Raw genomic sequence first — 14,098 nt, 5'->3', positions numbered from 1 at the left:
GCAGTGTATGTTGCCAACTTCTCCCTGTTTTATTGCTTTCTGTTAATCAGGCATAACACTTGAATAGGGCTAAGCTAAACTTGCAACCAAGAAATGTTTAATTAAAGGCACAAGAGCCCTGAAAAGCCTCAAGAACACTTCACCCGTCCACGCTGATCAGGCTGGTGCTGCGATTGCTATAAGGAACATAGCAATATGAAGCACAGAGATGCTGGTCTTCTAGTGAATTTGACCCATCCTTATTTTCATGATTCTTCTCATCTAAAAAGACCAGGATAGTTTATTCAAAGTCTGCCATTGGCTACATTTCCATTTCACTCACAGTAATAGATTACTTACCCGAAAATCGCTGGAGGTGACATAGAAGATGGGCAGGAAGGCCAGCCAGATGATGCATGTAGTATACATGGTAAACCCAATGAATTTGGCCTCATTGAAGTTTTCAGGACATTTCCTGGTCTTGAAGGCATAGACTGTACACAAGACGATCAAGAGGACATTGTAGGTGAGCGAAATCAGCATACTCGAGTCTCGGTTGTTGCACTTGAGGGTGACAATGTACCTTTTGTCAGACTCCGTCTCCTTTCGTGTTCCAGGCGTCTCCACCACGAGCCAGATGATGACAATAATCAGCTGGCAAGAGATTAGAGCCATGCAGATGACCACTTGTGAGGTGGGGCTTATGAATCGCGGGCGCTGCACACCCTCTTTGACCCCACTGAAGATCCGAGCAATGCGGTTTGTCTTGGTCAAGAGGGCAGAGTAGCAGACAGCAAAGGACGTCCCCAGCCCCAGCCGCCGCAAAGTGCAGACCGCAGTGGAGGGCTTGGCAATGAAGATGAATGTCATGCTGTAGCACATCAACACCCCAGTGAGCAGGATGTAGCACAGTTCCCGACCGGAGGCCTTCACAATGGGGGTGTTGTTATTCTTAACAAAGACCCCAAAAACAAACAGAGTGGAGATAAAACCGAGGCAAGAAATAGTGACTGGCCCGATAGCCCAGACATCCTTCCAGCGGATGTACTCTTGGGGTAGCTCATAGCATCCATTCAACGTCTCATTGGGCCAGTAGCCAAGTCCACAATCCCTGCAACTGAATTCATCCAGCAGATATTCGTAAGGCTGACACGGGATGCATATCCAGCAGCACATGTCTCCTGGTTGCATGCTCTTCATTTCGTTCTTCTTGCAGGGGTCACTGCACTGTGAAACAGGAATGGAGGTCGTCTTCACCCAGGGAATGAGGCTTGTGTTTAGAATGAGCCCTTCTGCCCAGTAGCCCACTTTCTGATAGCGATACCTCCCATTGGCTCTGTGGTAGTTGAAGATATTGTAACGGCCAATTCCATCACCGCAGCGGTCAAATCGAACGGTACTTTTGGTGTCTAAGGATGGTCGAAATGGCGCTGTGAAATGCAATAGGAAAATCTAATTCAAAGTATAGGGGGGGAATTAAATGCTTACAACATCTGATGTCCACTTTTAATTGAATCCCACATCCCTGCCATTCTCATTCCCAAGGTATTGTCTACAGAAGATTCACTACAAGAAGTTATCACATTTTGAAAGTCATTCGCTTTTGTCTACTGGTATTGACCCAAACAAATTCACTAAGAAGAAAACGTGGACAGAAAATGCCATTTCCTAAAAATGTATTTTGTAAAAGAAATATTTGATTAATTAATTAAATAAACCTCATATTTAGGTCCACATTTTAAAAATGAACCAAAGCTAAGCAGGATATTTTGTCTTTTTTGACCACATAATTTCAGTTGCAAATGTCATGATTGGGTGCTGCAGCCATCTCACGCCGTAAGGTGGCGAGACAATAATAATATTCACGTCCCACATCTGTAATGTAATGTAATGAGTTAAATGTGTTAAATTGTATGGTGTTTGATTGGAGTGCTGGTTGTCATACCGTAATAAACTTATTCATTCATTCATTCATTCATTCATTCATTCATTCGTCATGATTGGGTATTTCAGTATACATGCGCACACTTTCTGTCCTGTTATTTTTGTTTTCACTTTTGTAATTTCAATACAGAATTCTTCTGGGTATTTGCGTATGGGTGTTCAAGGACGTGTATCTGTCTTCCCCACTGTACATAAACTGTACATGTTTTGTGGCTGCGTATATCCTCAGCAAATGAGTTTGCTAAACACGGAAAAGAAAATGTGAACACATTCAGCTCTCGATCCAGATTGGGACTACAGTGGGGGGAAAGGGTTAAAGCTGAACTTCATCTATCTAGAGTTCGCAATCTAGTTTATGGTTCCTTGTGGCTATTATTTAGTAAAAAAAAAAAAAAAGCACAATAGTGCCAGCCACCCGATTAAACAAACTTACATCTAATTTGGCCCTTAAGCAAAATGGCAATGAAGTGAGAACATTTTCCCACCCCACCAACACGCACATAACAGCTTGCGCTATATTCTCACCACAGTGAACATTTGTTAGTCAGAATGGTGGAAATGGGGAAGGGAACGCCCTGTGTTAGGGTGGCCATATGGAAAGGACGACAAGGCTTCAGTTGTATTAAAAGGGAATTTCAGCAGGTGTCATTTGTATGCATGTAGCACCTGATGAAATTCCCTCCTCATCACAGTAGTTAACGCTGCAGGAGCCCTGCCCTCTATTGTATCTGGTCATGCTAGGCAGGGCTCCTGCAGGAGCTTTAAGTGTTCGTTTGTTGGTATGGTGTACATTTTGCCAGGGTGTGTGCATTTGCCTGGATTTTTGTGTGTATGTGTAGTGCATGTATTGCCTACATATGGGTCTGTTTGGCGTGGCTTACCGTCAAAGGTCACATTGAGCATGAACTCCTTGTAGAACTTCTTGCCATTTACTGGCTTCATAGTATCGCAGAGCTTGGTGGCATTGGGGCACACTGCCTGGTACATGTTATGAAGGGCGTGGGCCATCGCATAGACCGCGTTGACTACAAACATGATCTTGGATTCCTGCTCAAACTTGCCCGTTTTCAGAGAGAAGCGGCTACAGTTCTGGTTGTGGAAGCTGCACTGGAACTTGTGTTCCCAGAACTCTCGGAACCATGGGTTTCTGCTGTTGTTGTAGGGGTCAAGGTTCCGGAAGTACACAGCAAATTCCTGCACCGGGTAGGATGACAATTCAATCGTGATAGCTCCATCAGCCACTGGCTCACTCCCAGCCACCACGCTTTCAAGGGCACCCCAGCCATCACTGGCCACCCAGGTGAAGGACACGTTGATCCTCTGAGCAGCTGCCAACAACTCCCGAGCATCCTCACTTCGGGTGAACAGCACGACCACCCTCGCGCTGGGCTTCTGCAGCAGTGCCTTGATCACCCCATCAAACGTCTTCTTGTTCATGGAGCGTCCCACTTTCTCAGAGGTGGCGATGCAAATGTTGCGGGCCCGGGCTTGCTGCTCAAACGCTTCGATGCCCGTCTCTCCGTAGTCCCCTTCTGAAGCCACTGTGGAGACGTAGGTCCAGTTGAAGAAACGCAGAATCTCAGACATAGCCTTGGCCTGGTAGAAGTCTGGGGGGACGGTGCGAGCAAAGTAATCGTAGCGAGACTTGTCGCTGAGTTTGGCACTGGTGGAGGCATAGCTGATTTGAGGGATTTGGAACAGTCGCAGGAGGTTGGCCACCTGAAGGGAGGAAAGAGAGAGGAGGGGAAGGGGACAGGGTGAGCCACAGGAAAATGGCAATCGGAGAAGGGGCATACAGGGGCACTGGGGATGGACACTGGTCGGCCTACTCCACAGAAGAAAACATCCAAATCAAAATATAATGCCTTTGCAAGAGGAGAAGATGGTGTCCAGTCCTGTTCTGAAACCTTGCCCTCTCTAGATTCTCATCTGAGCAATTCAGCTCTTAAGGTTAAATTCAGACCCCAAGCCCAGGTTGATGAAATGGAGGTATGGTTTAGTTGTGATGCATGAATTGTCAACACAATGGTTTGCAATCAAGCAGCAAACTAGAATTGGAAACTGTGGTTTGAAGTGGGTTTGCAAACAGTGGTTTCTGCTCTTTCTGGTTAGCCATGACGTCTGAATTGACATACTGGAGCTCTGCCCATCATTCATCAAGGGAGAGAAGATCTGTAAACCATGTTTTACAGTAAGCCTTACTGTGCCATTCTCAAATGATAGTCAGCACAATCCATGGTTTGGCTTGATGTTTAAATCATAGCTGAACAAAAGTCCTCTTGATCGTAATCTTTAAGTAGACCTGGTTTAATAGAAGGCAAGCTCTGCAAGGGGCAGGGATCCTGACGGTGGTGCCTGAGTTGGCATCGGAGGAGCCTTCAGTAGACACTGACTTGGTTTGCATGACATGCCAGCCAGGCGCCTTGGGGTGCCATTTTTGCATGGTGCCCAGCTTGCCGTCGCTTGTCATGTTCTGTGAACCCAAATGGCAGGGGTTACACCACTCTCAAGCCATGGCATGTTTTAGGGTTATTTGAGGGTTGTGTAACTCTCAAACAACCCCTATTGCATGGGTTCACATGACACGACAAGCCACACAAGGTGGGTGCCCATAGGTGCCTGGCACAATGTGACAGCCCCTGCAGTTAAGTAAACCCATGGTGGGCTGTCATGTTGACTGAACCAGATCTATGCATATGCACTTTCAAACTTCCCTGTGTGACCATGAGGAAAATTGCTCTTTAAAAAATTAGCTCAAATTCCGAGGAAACAAAGTTCTTTGCCTGCTTCCTCCCTGTATGTTGTATTTGCACAAGTACAGAAACATACTGACAATCCAATATTTGAAACATATGTTTTACATTCTTTGCTATGGAAAACATATCCTTAATTAGATGTTTAGCTCATTTTACTTTATTATATAAGGCATTAAGCTAACAGAGGTTAGCAATGCTGACAACAATTAGTCTTGTCTGAAGTAATTGTTTGCAGCATGTCGGTGCTACATTGAATTTCTGTAACATGCACTTGAATTGTATCATATGCACTGAAATGTTCTATAAAAATGTTGGTCAGATGTTACTATGCTAATGTAAGAACACACAAAGGTCAGGTAACACAGACCCATGTTCTGTGGACACCATAATTCTGAACCATACAAAATACAACCAGATTATCGCGTGGTGTAGAAATGACTTAAATGATCTTCCCAGACGGTCAGAATTAACTCCTCACTGAGATGAACAGGTAATTTAATGGAGACTGTTATTAGCACCTCCTTGCTCTTTCGTAGAGACAGATGCGAACTCATATACTTGAATGGCACTTTGGAAGTTTTCCTCTGCAGCTAAAATCATGGGGTTTCTGATACATGGTTCCACCATATGTTCTGACCTACATCTGACTCTTCAGCTGCATAGCTAGTCCTTTATTGGGAACTAGGCTAAATCACACCAAGCTACTGCAATGGAAAAATAAACCAGGGTCTCTTACGTGTTGTACTCGTGAGCCATGGTACTCATTAGTTTCAAGTTACAGACTCTTCATAATTGGAGACAGCAAAATAATGATCCCTATCTAGATTGTCAGCTTCTAGTCATTATAAAAAAAGAAAAGAAAAAGCTTTTGCCAGGCAAATAAAAGAGCCCTGATTGTCACATACAGGCACACTTCTAACCATGACTGCAAATGCAGTCATAATAAATGTATGCATAAAGCATCCCATTGGCTGTCTCCCTGGCTATCTGCACACATAATTGGTACAAACGTCCATCACATGTGCAGGAAATTACTGAAAGACTTTGCAACAAAATAAATATTTATAGAAATGTGCCTCTTTATGTACAGTTAATTCTGGTTTTTAACTAATAGCAAAGGTATAATTTCGGGACGGCAGGGGCCAGCCCATCTGCCTCATGTTTCAGACCACATGCAATTATACTTCAGGAGTAAATATATCTCTGATGTTTATGAAATAATCACTACATGCTCTCAAAATATACTACTTTGCCATTTAATCTTGAAAACATCTATCATCCCAGAGTGCAGGACATGGAATAATGGGCTCAAATTACAGGAAGCCAGATTCTGGTTTCCTGTAATTTGGACATCAGGAAAAACATCCTGACTGTTAGAGCAGTACGACAATGGAACCAATTACCTAGGGAGGTTGTGGGCTCTTCCACAATGGAGGCCTTCAAGATGCAGCTGGACAGCCATCTGTCAGGGATGCTTTAAGGTGGATTCCTGCATTGAGCAGGGGGTTGGTCTCAATAGTTTTATAAGCCCCTTCCAACTCTACTATTCCATGCTTCTATGTTTCAAAGAGGCCTTGGGACCTTTGTAAGAACCTTGTCCTCCCACCAAAAATTCTTTGCACATCCCAACCCACTGTGGCTGGGATGTTTCCAGACAGAAGGCTTCTACCAGTCTAACAGGCAGGCCTGTACAATAGAACTGGTCAGACATGGGAAAAGATAGGAGTGTTTTGATTGACTACAATAGTTAAGAATCATTATCAGTACTGAGTACATCATCATAACCACAATCCAGATCCCGGACATTCATGTATCCAGGCAGTGTCCAGGATTAAAACCATACTATAAAAATATAAATATACAATATAATAAAACATAGCCAGTGGCTATCAGAAAATAAACAGAAAATCAAAATGACAGGCATTACATATAATCATAAGCCAATATTAATGGTGTGTGTGTGTGTGTGTATTTCTCCTTCACATTGAGCCTGCAAGGTAGAGTGACTGGCTGAAGGTCAGTGGGTGAGTTTTATAGATGAAGGGGATATGAAACTGGGTACATGAAGCATTTATTGTGTATTCATGGTTGCTCACCCATGGCGTTTTGGGTCCTTATATGATGTTATCCTCCAGGGCCTCTCCCATGCTTTGCAATCATTGTTGTGGTTTTTTTCTCCCCCTAATGAAAGTCTGGTATTATTTAGAAATGGCAGAATGGAAGAATGAGAAAAGCAGAGAAACAAAGCCCCCAGAAAAAAGCACATGTAAAGGAGCTGATCTTAATCCTGCAAAGAATCTGGAAGCAGAAACCTTGGTAAAAGTGCAGGATAAAAGCCTCAAGTAGAAATGTCCTCAGTGAGTTGGATCTAGGTTTACTCATACATAGAGTAGTCCTATTGAACTCAATGGGATGTAAGTTAGTCATGATCTGGCCTTCTGCATTTAACAGCATTTTGATCTGAAGTCCCATTTATTGCAATAGGTATACTCTAAGAATGACTCAATCTGGATCTAACCCTTTTTCCAAGAGAGGATAGCCCCCGTACCATGGTACAGACATCAAGATAGCCCCTGTATCCTGGTTCCAGTCTATAAAGGATTCAGGCAACTGGCAGCTACTTGAGCAGTGTACCTTCCTAGTAATCTGCGTTAGGAGAAATGGTTGAACTCCAGAGGTTAAAATAAGATGAGTCTGTAGCTATAAAAAGTTACATTACAGCACAGATAGAGCTCAGGAAGAAAGGTGTTGAGAATTAGGGTACTCAGGGGATATGGACAAAAAAAGGGAAACTTCCCCTTTAAGGCAGCCCTTGCAAAGTGTTGTTCAAATGCAAAGCCATGAACATATCTAAGGAGACTGAACAGATAGGAGTGACTAGAGATAGTAATGTCTAGAATTGCCAATTGACTTGCCAAAAAATTGATCTGATCTGCCCCTCTGCATGTAACAGCATTTTGAGCTGAAGACATTCGAATGATAAGTTTTTCAAGACATGGAGACAAACAATATCACCTGCTAGTGGTTCTCAACCTTCTTAATGCCGCGACCCTTTAATACAGTTCCTCATGTTGTGGTGACCCCCAACCATAAAATTATTTTTGTTGCTACTTCATAACTGTAATTTTGCTACTGTTATGTAGCAAAATTATGTAGCTCGGTTCCTAAGACCATCGGAAATAGGTTGTGACCCACAGCAGCTAAAGGAATATCTGCAGATCAAGTTGCTATTAAATGCACAGGAGCAGAAGCCTGTAAAAAAGTTGGCTACCCTAGGAATTATCCTCCTGTAAATGCAGTCTATTTCTTAAAAAATGCTAATATTCTGGGAATTATGCATATGAAACATAATCTCTATATTCCAAAACAAGAAATTTTATCAACTCTAAATTGCTTAACACATTTTTTGTTTGTTTAAAATATTTTATCCGACTTTTCAATTTTAAACGCCCAGGGCGACACACAATTGCCATCTTTTCTCACAGGACTCCCATGTCTCTCAGAGTTGTGGAAGGAAGAAATCCAAGAAGTGATGCATGGAGATGCAATGGTGTGGACCATCTTCACCTGTTGAATTTCTTCCTATCATGCAACTGTTGAAAGTATAGGAATCCTGCTGGAGGAAGGAGGGAACCTCACAATGGCAGCTTTACACAGGCAACACCAACTCTCAAAGCCTTGGGAAGTTTTCCCCATCATGTTTCTCCAACAACTTGGTGCAAAGAAACTTGAAGCTGTTGGCTCTAAAGCGGTGAAGGTTACTAAAAACAAGCTGTGACCGAGATCTGAGCCTCTCCAGAGCACTAATGACCAACGGCTGAAATAGTTTGCTCCCGGTCATGATTTTCATTGTCATTATTTCCCTGGTGGTCTGAAGTCATCCTTGCAAGTTGTTATGAAGCTATATTTTACAGATTAATGGTGTGCTTTGATTCTTCAGAAACCATCCCAAAATAAACTATGTCCTGCCTCCCAGGAAGACTGTGCAGTGCTAGTCCTTCGGCTGCAATTCAATGCTGTGAGTGGGGAGCAGCTGCTGGTTCCTTTAACGCCTGGCACAGGCATTCACTGTGCCAGTGGTGGCTCATTGGGGCTGGCAGGAGGGAGTGCAGGGCAGATACTCAGTACTCTACTGAGATAGTTGGAGGAGGGCAGAAGACGATCAGGCGTGGCATCCGGCAGCTGCGTGCCTTGCATAGGAGCAAATGGACCTCGATTTCTCTGCCTCAAGTGGGTGGGGGAGAGAGGCAGAGGGTCTCCGCCCCATTCAGCCCAAATATAGAGCCGCCTCTGCACTGTGCTCAGCAGAGTTGCAAAGTTAGAAGCCAGATCCTGCAATACCTCTCTGCATTAGGGAGAAGCTTTTAAGATGACAAAGGGTCTCTTGCCAAGTGGATTTGTAGGATCAAGCCTCTGTGTACCTGCTTTGTTAGGTCTGAGATCTTTCCAATAATCCTAACTGAAAAGTTGACCATGGGCAGGATCTACAATACTGCTTTAAAACGGTTTATAATGGTATTGACAACTGTTGGGGCCCAGGACACACGTCATACACAGTTTTCAAACCGTTTTCAAAGTGTCATATCCTGCTTGGTGTAGATCTGGCCATGTGCGGTTTACAGAAGGCTCTTATTGGGTCAAAGTATGAATGGGAACATAATGCAACCTAAGCAGGCAATGTTGATTGAAGAGGTCATATGTTAGATGAAAAAACTCCCCCAAGGGCAAGTGAACTTGTATATATTCTTCATAGAACACAGCCAGCTACAATATATTAAAGCATTTTGATGGGGAGGGGGCAGAGCTCCTATTTGGCATGCAACAGTTCCCAGGTTCAATCCCCAGCTTTTCCAGGTACTACTGGGAACAATTCTAGGGTGACCACATGGAAAGGAGGACAGGGCTTCTGTATCTTTAATAGTTGCATAGAAAAGGGAAGTTCAGCAGGTGTCATTTGTAGGCATGCAGCACCTGGTGAAATTCCCTCTTCATCACAACAGTCAAAGCTGCAGGACCCCTGCCCTCTTTTGTATCTGTTCACTAGGGCAGGGCTCCTATAGCTTTAACTGTTGTGATGAAGAGGGAATTTCACCAGGTGCTGCATGCCTACAAATGACACCTGCTGAAATTCCCTTTTCTATATAACTGTTAAAGATACAGGAGCCCTGTCCTCTTTTTCATATGGTCACCCTAATTTCATGCCTGAAACCCCGCAGTGTACAGCCAGTCAGTGTACAAAACCTGAGCTAGATGGACCAAGTGTCTGATTGTGTATACAGCACCTTCCTATAATATTCCACTTAATAGTTGATTCTGTACATGTATATTCAGAAGTAAATCTCAGTGAATTCAATTTGACTCCCAAATAACAGAACAATCCTGTTCTTTATCTTGGAGAGCTCCAATGTCAGACTTTTCAAGAGATCTAAAGTCCTGCCAGGCTCATGCTGGCAGGGCGGAAATGAGGGTGGGGTGAGGGTTCTGCTCCTTCCCCACTCCTATCCTAGGCCTTGGTTTTTGTTTTTGTTTTAATTAACCAATTTCTTCTCATTGAAACCAATAGGAGGGAATTAATTTGGCTCCAGGGCTAGTGAAGGCTGGCTTGGGGACAGAATAGCAGTAGAGCTTTCAGATCCAGTACCTCTCCCAGACCACCCCTGACACACAACTGGAATTCTGTTAAATCCATTCAGTCTGTGTTTTGCAGGTTGTCAGGTGTCTTTGTTCCGCCATCCGCTCATCAATGGAATCAGATTCTTCCCCCACCCTCCAATTTTGTTTTACTTGCTAATTCACATTAGCACATGAACTAGTGCAGATTACTGCATGTGTACATTAGCACAACCCCCAACCCCAAGTGAAAAACCAGCCCGCAAGTCCATGGAATCGATGTGATTCGGAAAAAGCTGTTCCGCTGTGGAATTCGCAGGCCAGATTCATAGAAATTTGAATCCATTGCAGATTTTTCTGACGTCCCTAACCTGTCATGCCTTCTTTCCCTCCTCTCTAATGTTGGGGCTCCAACACTGGAGAGGTAAGATGTGGGGTGGGAGGGTGATCCGAGTTCAGATCTCCCCCTCTGAGGACAAACTTCTCTCTCTGTCCTCATTGGGACGGTGGGGTCTGTTCTATCCCATGGCCCCTAAAACCACACCGTTCCGGGCACCAGTGGCTGCTAACTGGGGACTTGTTCATTGCTAACATTTATTTGCTACATTCTATACTGTCCAATCGCCAAAGCTCTCTGGGTAGTTCAGAAAAATTTAATCCAGAAAATACAACTTAAGTATAAAATTTAAACCACAATAGAAAAGTCCAACCAGAATAAAACCGAGCAGCAATGCAGAGATTTAAAATACGGATTAAAAACGGCAAATTAAAAAGGTAGGATGGTAAAATGTTAAATTACTGGGAAAATAAAAGGGTCTTCACCTGGCATCAGATAGAGTAAAATGTAGGTGCCAGGCAAACCTCTTTGGGGAGCTCATTCTACAGCTGAGGTGCCACAGTGAAAAACGCCCTCCTCAGCAACGGCCTGATACCTTCATGATGGCAGGTCCCATCATGACATGAGGGTATTAGCCAGCTAGCAGCCATATTCTGAACTAACAGCCATTTCTGAACTGCCTTCAGAGGCATCTCCACATTTTACACAATATAGTGATCTAACCTGGAGGTTACCAGCTCATTGAGACCAGACTTGATATAATCCATATTAGATAAAAGGTATATAGAAATAAACTCAGAGGATTAGTAGGGGATTTGTGGGATGCTTTTGAAACTGAAATGGCAAAATCAAAACATAGCATGTTGAAAAATAAGGAGAAATAGTGCTGTTTGAGACAGAAGGAATCTAAGACATATAAAGTTGTTGTGCATAAAAGAGAGGTGGATGGGTAGGGTAAAATCTGCTACTTTATTATTAGAAAAATGGCAGCCATTTGTTCCATTTTGCAATTGAAGAAGTGGTACAATTATTATAGATGCAATCAAACTGAGGCATTGTTAATAAGGTTGCTGCCTTCCTTCTTCTTCTGATGGCTCTGTGCCTATAATAACAGCTGCATTACAGGCCACAATTCTACAGGTGAAGTTTGCCCCCATATGCAGACGCAGTGATGGGAGAAGTTTGTTGACTTCCCACCTGGCTCTAAGAGTCTGCCAGAACAGGAAAAATGGCAGGACTGTCAAATAATCTACTAGCAGTTAAAATGTGCACCAGAGCTGTGGACAGTGTTGCTGCAATCCACAGCTCAAACTCTCCACTTGTTCCAGATGCTCTGCAGTAATGCTCATTATCTTCAAAGGGGGAAAATCCTCACTAATGAGGTTGTTAAAAATACAAACTACAAAAGAGGCAGGCTAGAGAAAAACCTTTCCATCTGATAGGCTCTTCCGAGTTGAGAGCCAGAACACACTTCACAGCTCTGGATGTGTCAAAACCTTGCTGCATAATTAACATGCACAAATAAATTTTAAGCAGAGAATTGCATTCTATAACAGCAAGAATGCTCTCGAGATTGTAAATCGCCCTTCAATGCCTCCCCACAGGCAGTGTCAAGGGCATATGACCTTAAGCCTCAAGTTAAACCATCTATGCTGTGGAAAATAGGAGCAGTCTTTTACACCTGTCAGGCCTGATTTCTGAATTATGAGTGTGATGTCGTAATTTATAATGCCTGCAAACTGGAACTTCGCAAAACTCCATGTAAAACTCCAGGCCACTTAATGCTACTGCAATAATGCAGCATTTCTCTCATGTTAATGGATCATTGTTTCTTTAACAGCCTTGATCGTAATTGAGGTAGATTGTCTGTGTAACAGCTGGGGGAATGAAATGAATGCTTTTGTTCAAATGCAAAATGAAAAGTTAAAGTAATGCTATTTGTCAGTTAGACTTGTTTAGAAAGGTCTATTTATCTCTTGCCATCAATTAGTCATTAGCAGCTTTTATCCAGGGAAAAGCATAGATCAGGTAGATTCCTTTGGCGGAGGCAAATTCCACCTCCATATATTGCATTAGGCTATCACCGTTCATGCTAATGGTTGGGATGCAAAATGAGGCTTCCCAAAAATAAAAGTCTTGTGGTTCCTTAATGGAAATAAATTTATTATGGCATACAGTTTTGTGGACCACAGCACACCTCATCAGAAGCACAGAATATTATCCTATGTTGGCAGGAATATGTAAACATGGGTGTAGAGAGAGAGAAATGTGACATCAGAGAGACAAACATTCAGAAACCAGTAGGAGAACATTTCAATGACCTAGGACAATTCCATGACCCTAATGTTGTCATTCTTGAACAAAGAAAGGGAGCCTCCTGCATGAAAGTGCTGAATTACATCTTATCAAGAAGTTCAATTCTAACAGCTCTGGCCTGAATCAAGACAACAGGTTTTTATCCCACCACAGGGGTTAATTAGCCAAGATGTTGTGTTATCAGCAACACTACTTTGTGAATGGTAGCTATCATTATTTTTACATTTAAGAATGCAATTATTACAGTCTGTTTTTCATCTATTCATTGCCCTCACATCTCAGTGCTGACATCTCTCCCTCCCTCTCTCTCTTTCTCCACCTATTTTAGGATAGTATTCCATGCATCTGACAAAGTGGACTCGAGTCTATGAAAACCTATGCCATATAAAATTTGTTTTCTTTGAAGTGCTGCAAAATTCTGTTGTTTTTAGTGCAACAGAGTAAAATGGATAACCCTCTGGAAAACATTACCCCAAAATAAGCGAGTGGTTTCTTCCTAGAAATTAAAGGTGTCTAAGGGTCCAATTCTATGGAGTCCTCCTGCTCAGAACCCCAAGGATTCAGAGGCTTCCAAGATTCTTACGCCCTGCTAGACTGAAACTGGGGTGAAATTTGCCTCCCTGTCCTCCGATCTTTCAGTCACTTTGGAGGGGAAGGGAAGAGGGCTGATGGAAGCTCAAGATAATCCATATCCTGGCTTCAATAGGTTCCTCTCCTCCCTGCCCACCAGATAGCACTCTTCAAGTACTTGAAAGGTTGTCACACAGAGGAGGGCCAGGATCTCTTTTCAATCATCCCAGAGTGAAGGACACAGAATAATGAGCTCAAGTTATAGGAAGCCAGGTTCCGTCTGGACATCAGAAAAAACTTCCTGGCTGTTAGAGCAGTACAATGGAATCAGTTACCTAGGGAGGTAATGGAATCTCCCACCCTAGAAGCCTTCAAGAGCCAGCTGGACATCCACCTGTCAGGGATGCTTTAAGGTGGATTCGTGCATTGAGCAGGGGATTGGACTTGATGGCCTTATAGGCCCCTTCCAACTCTACTATTCTGTGATTCTGTGATACCACCACCATCTTGCCTATGGTGCCATTTGGACAAGGGCAGCATCCACTCTCATGCCTGAGCATTAGACAAAGAGGGAATGATGTGAGTC

General features: G+C 43.3%; 1 protein-coding gene across 1 annotated transcript in view; it reads right to left on the bottom strand.

The window, feature by feature from the left end:
* Positions 1-14,098, bottom strand: part of GRM2 (glutamate metabotropic receptor 2) — a 52,109-nt gene that overhangs the window by 22,439 nt on the left and 15,572 nt on the right. Inside the window, exons 2-3 of the mRNA XM_063123373.1 lie at positions 2,805-3,642; positions 340-1,409 (exon numbers count right to left, since the gene is read on the bottom strand). Coding sequence (XP_062979443.1) covers positions 340-1,409; positions 2,805-3,642 — 1,908 coding nt within the window. The remainder of the gene's footprint in view (positions 1-339; positions 1,410-2,804; positions 3,643-14,098) is intronic.

This window comes from Elgaria multicarinata, chromosome 3, assembly GCF_023053635.1.
Source record: "Elgaria multicarinata webbii isolate HBS135686 ecotype San Diego chromosome 3, rElgMul1.1.pri, whole genome shotgun sequence".
NCBI lineage: Eukaryota > Metazoa > Chordata > Lepidosauria > Squamata > Anguidae > Elgaria > Elgaria multicarinata.
The sequence above is the reverse complement of the archived record's forward strand: the minus strand, read 5'-3'. Positions and strand labels throughout refer to the sequence as shown.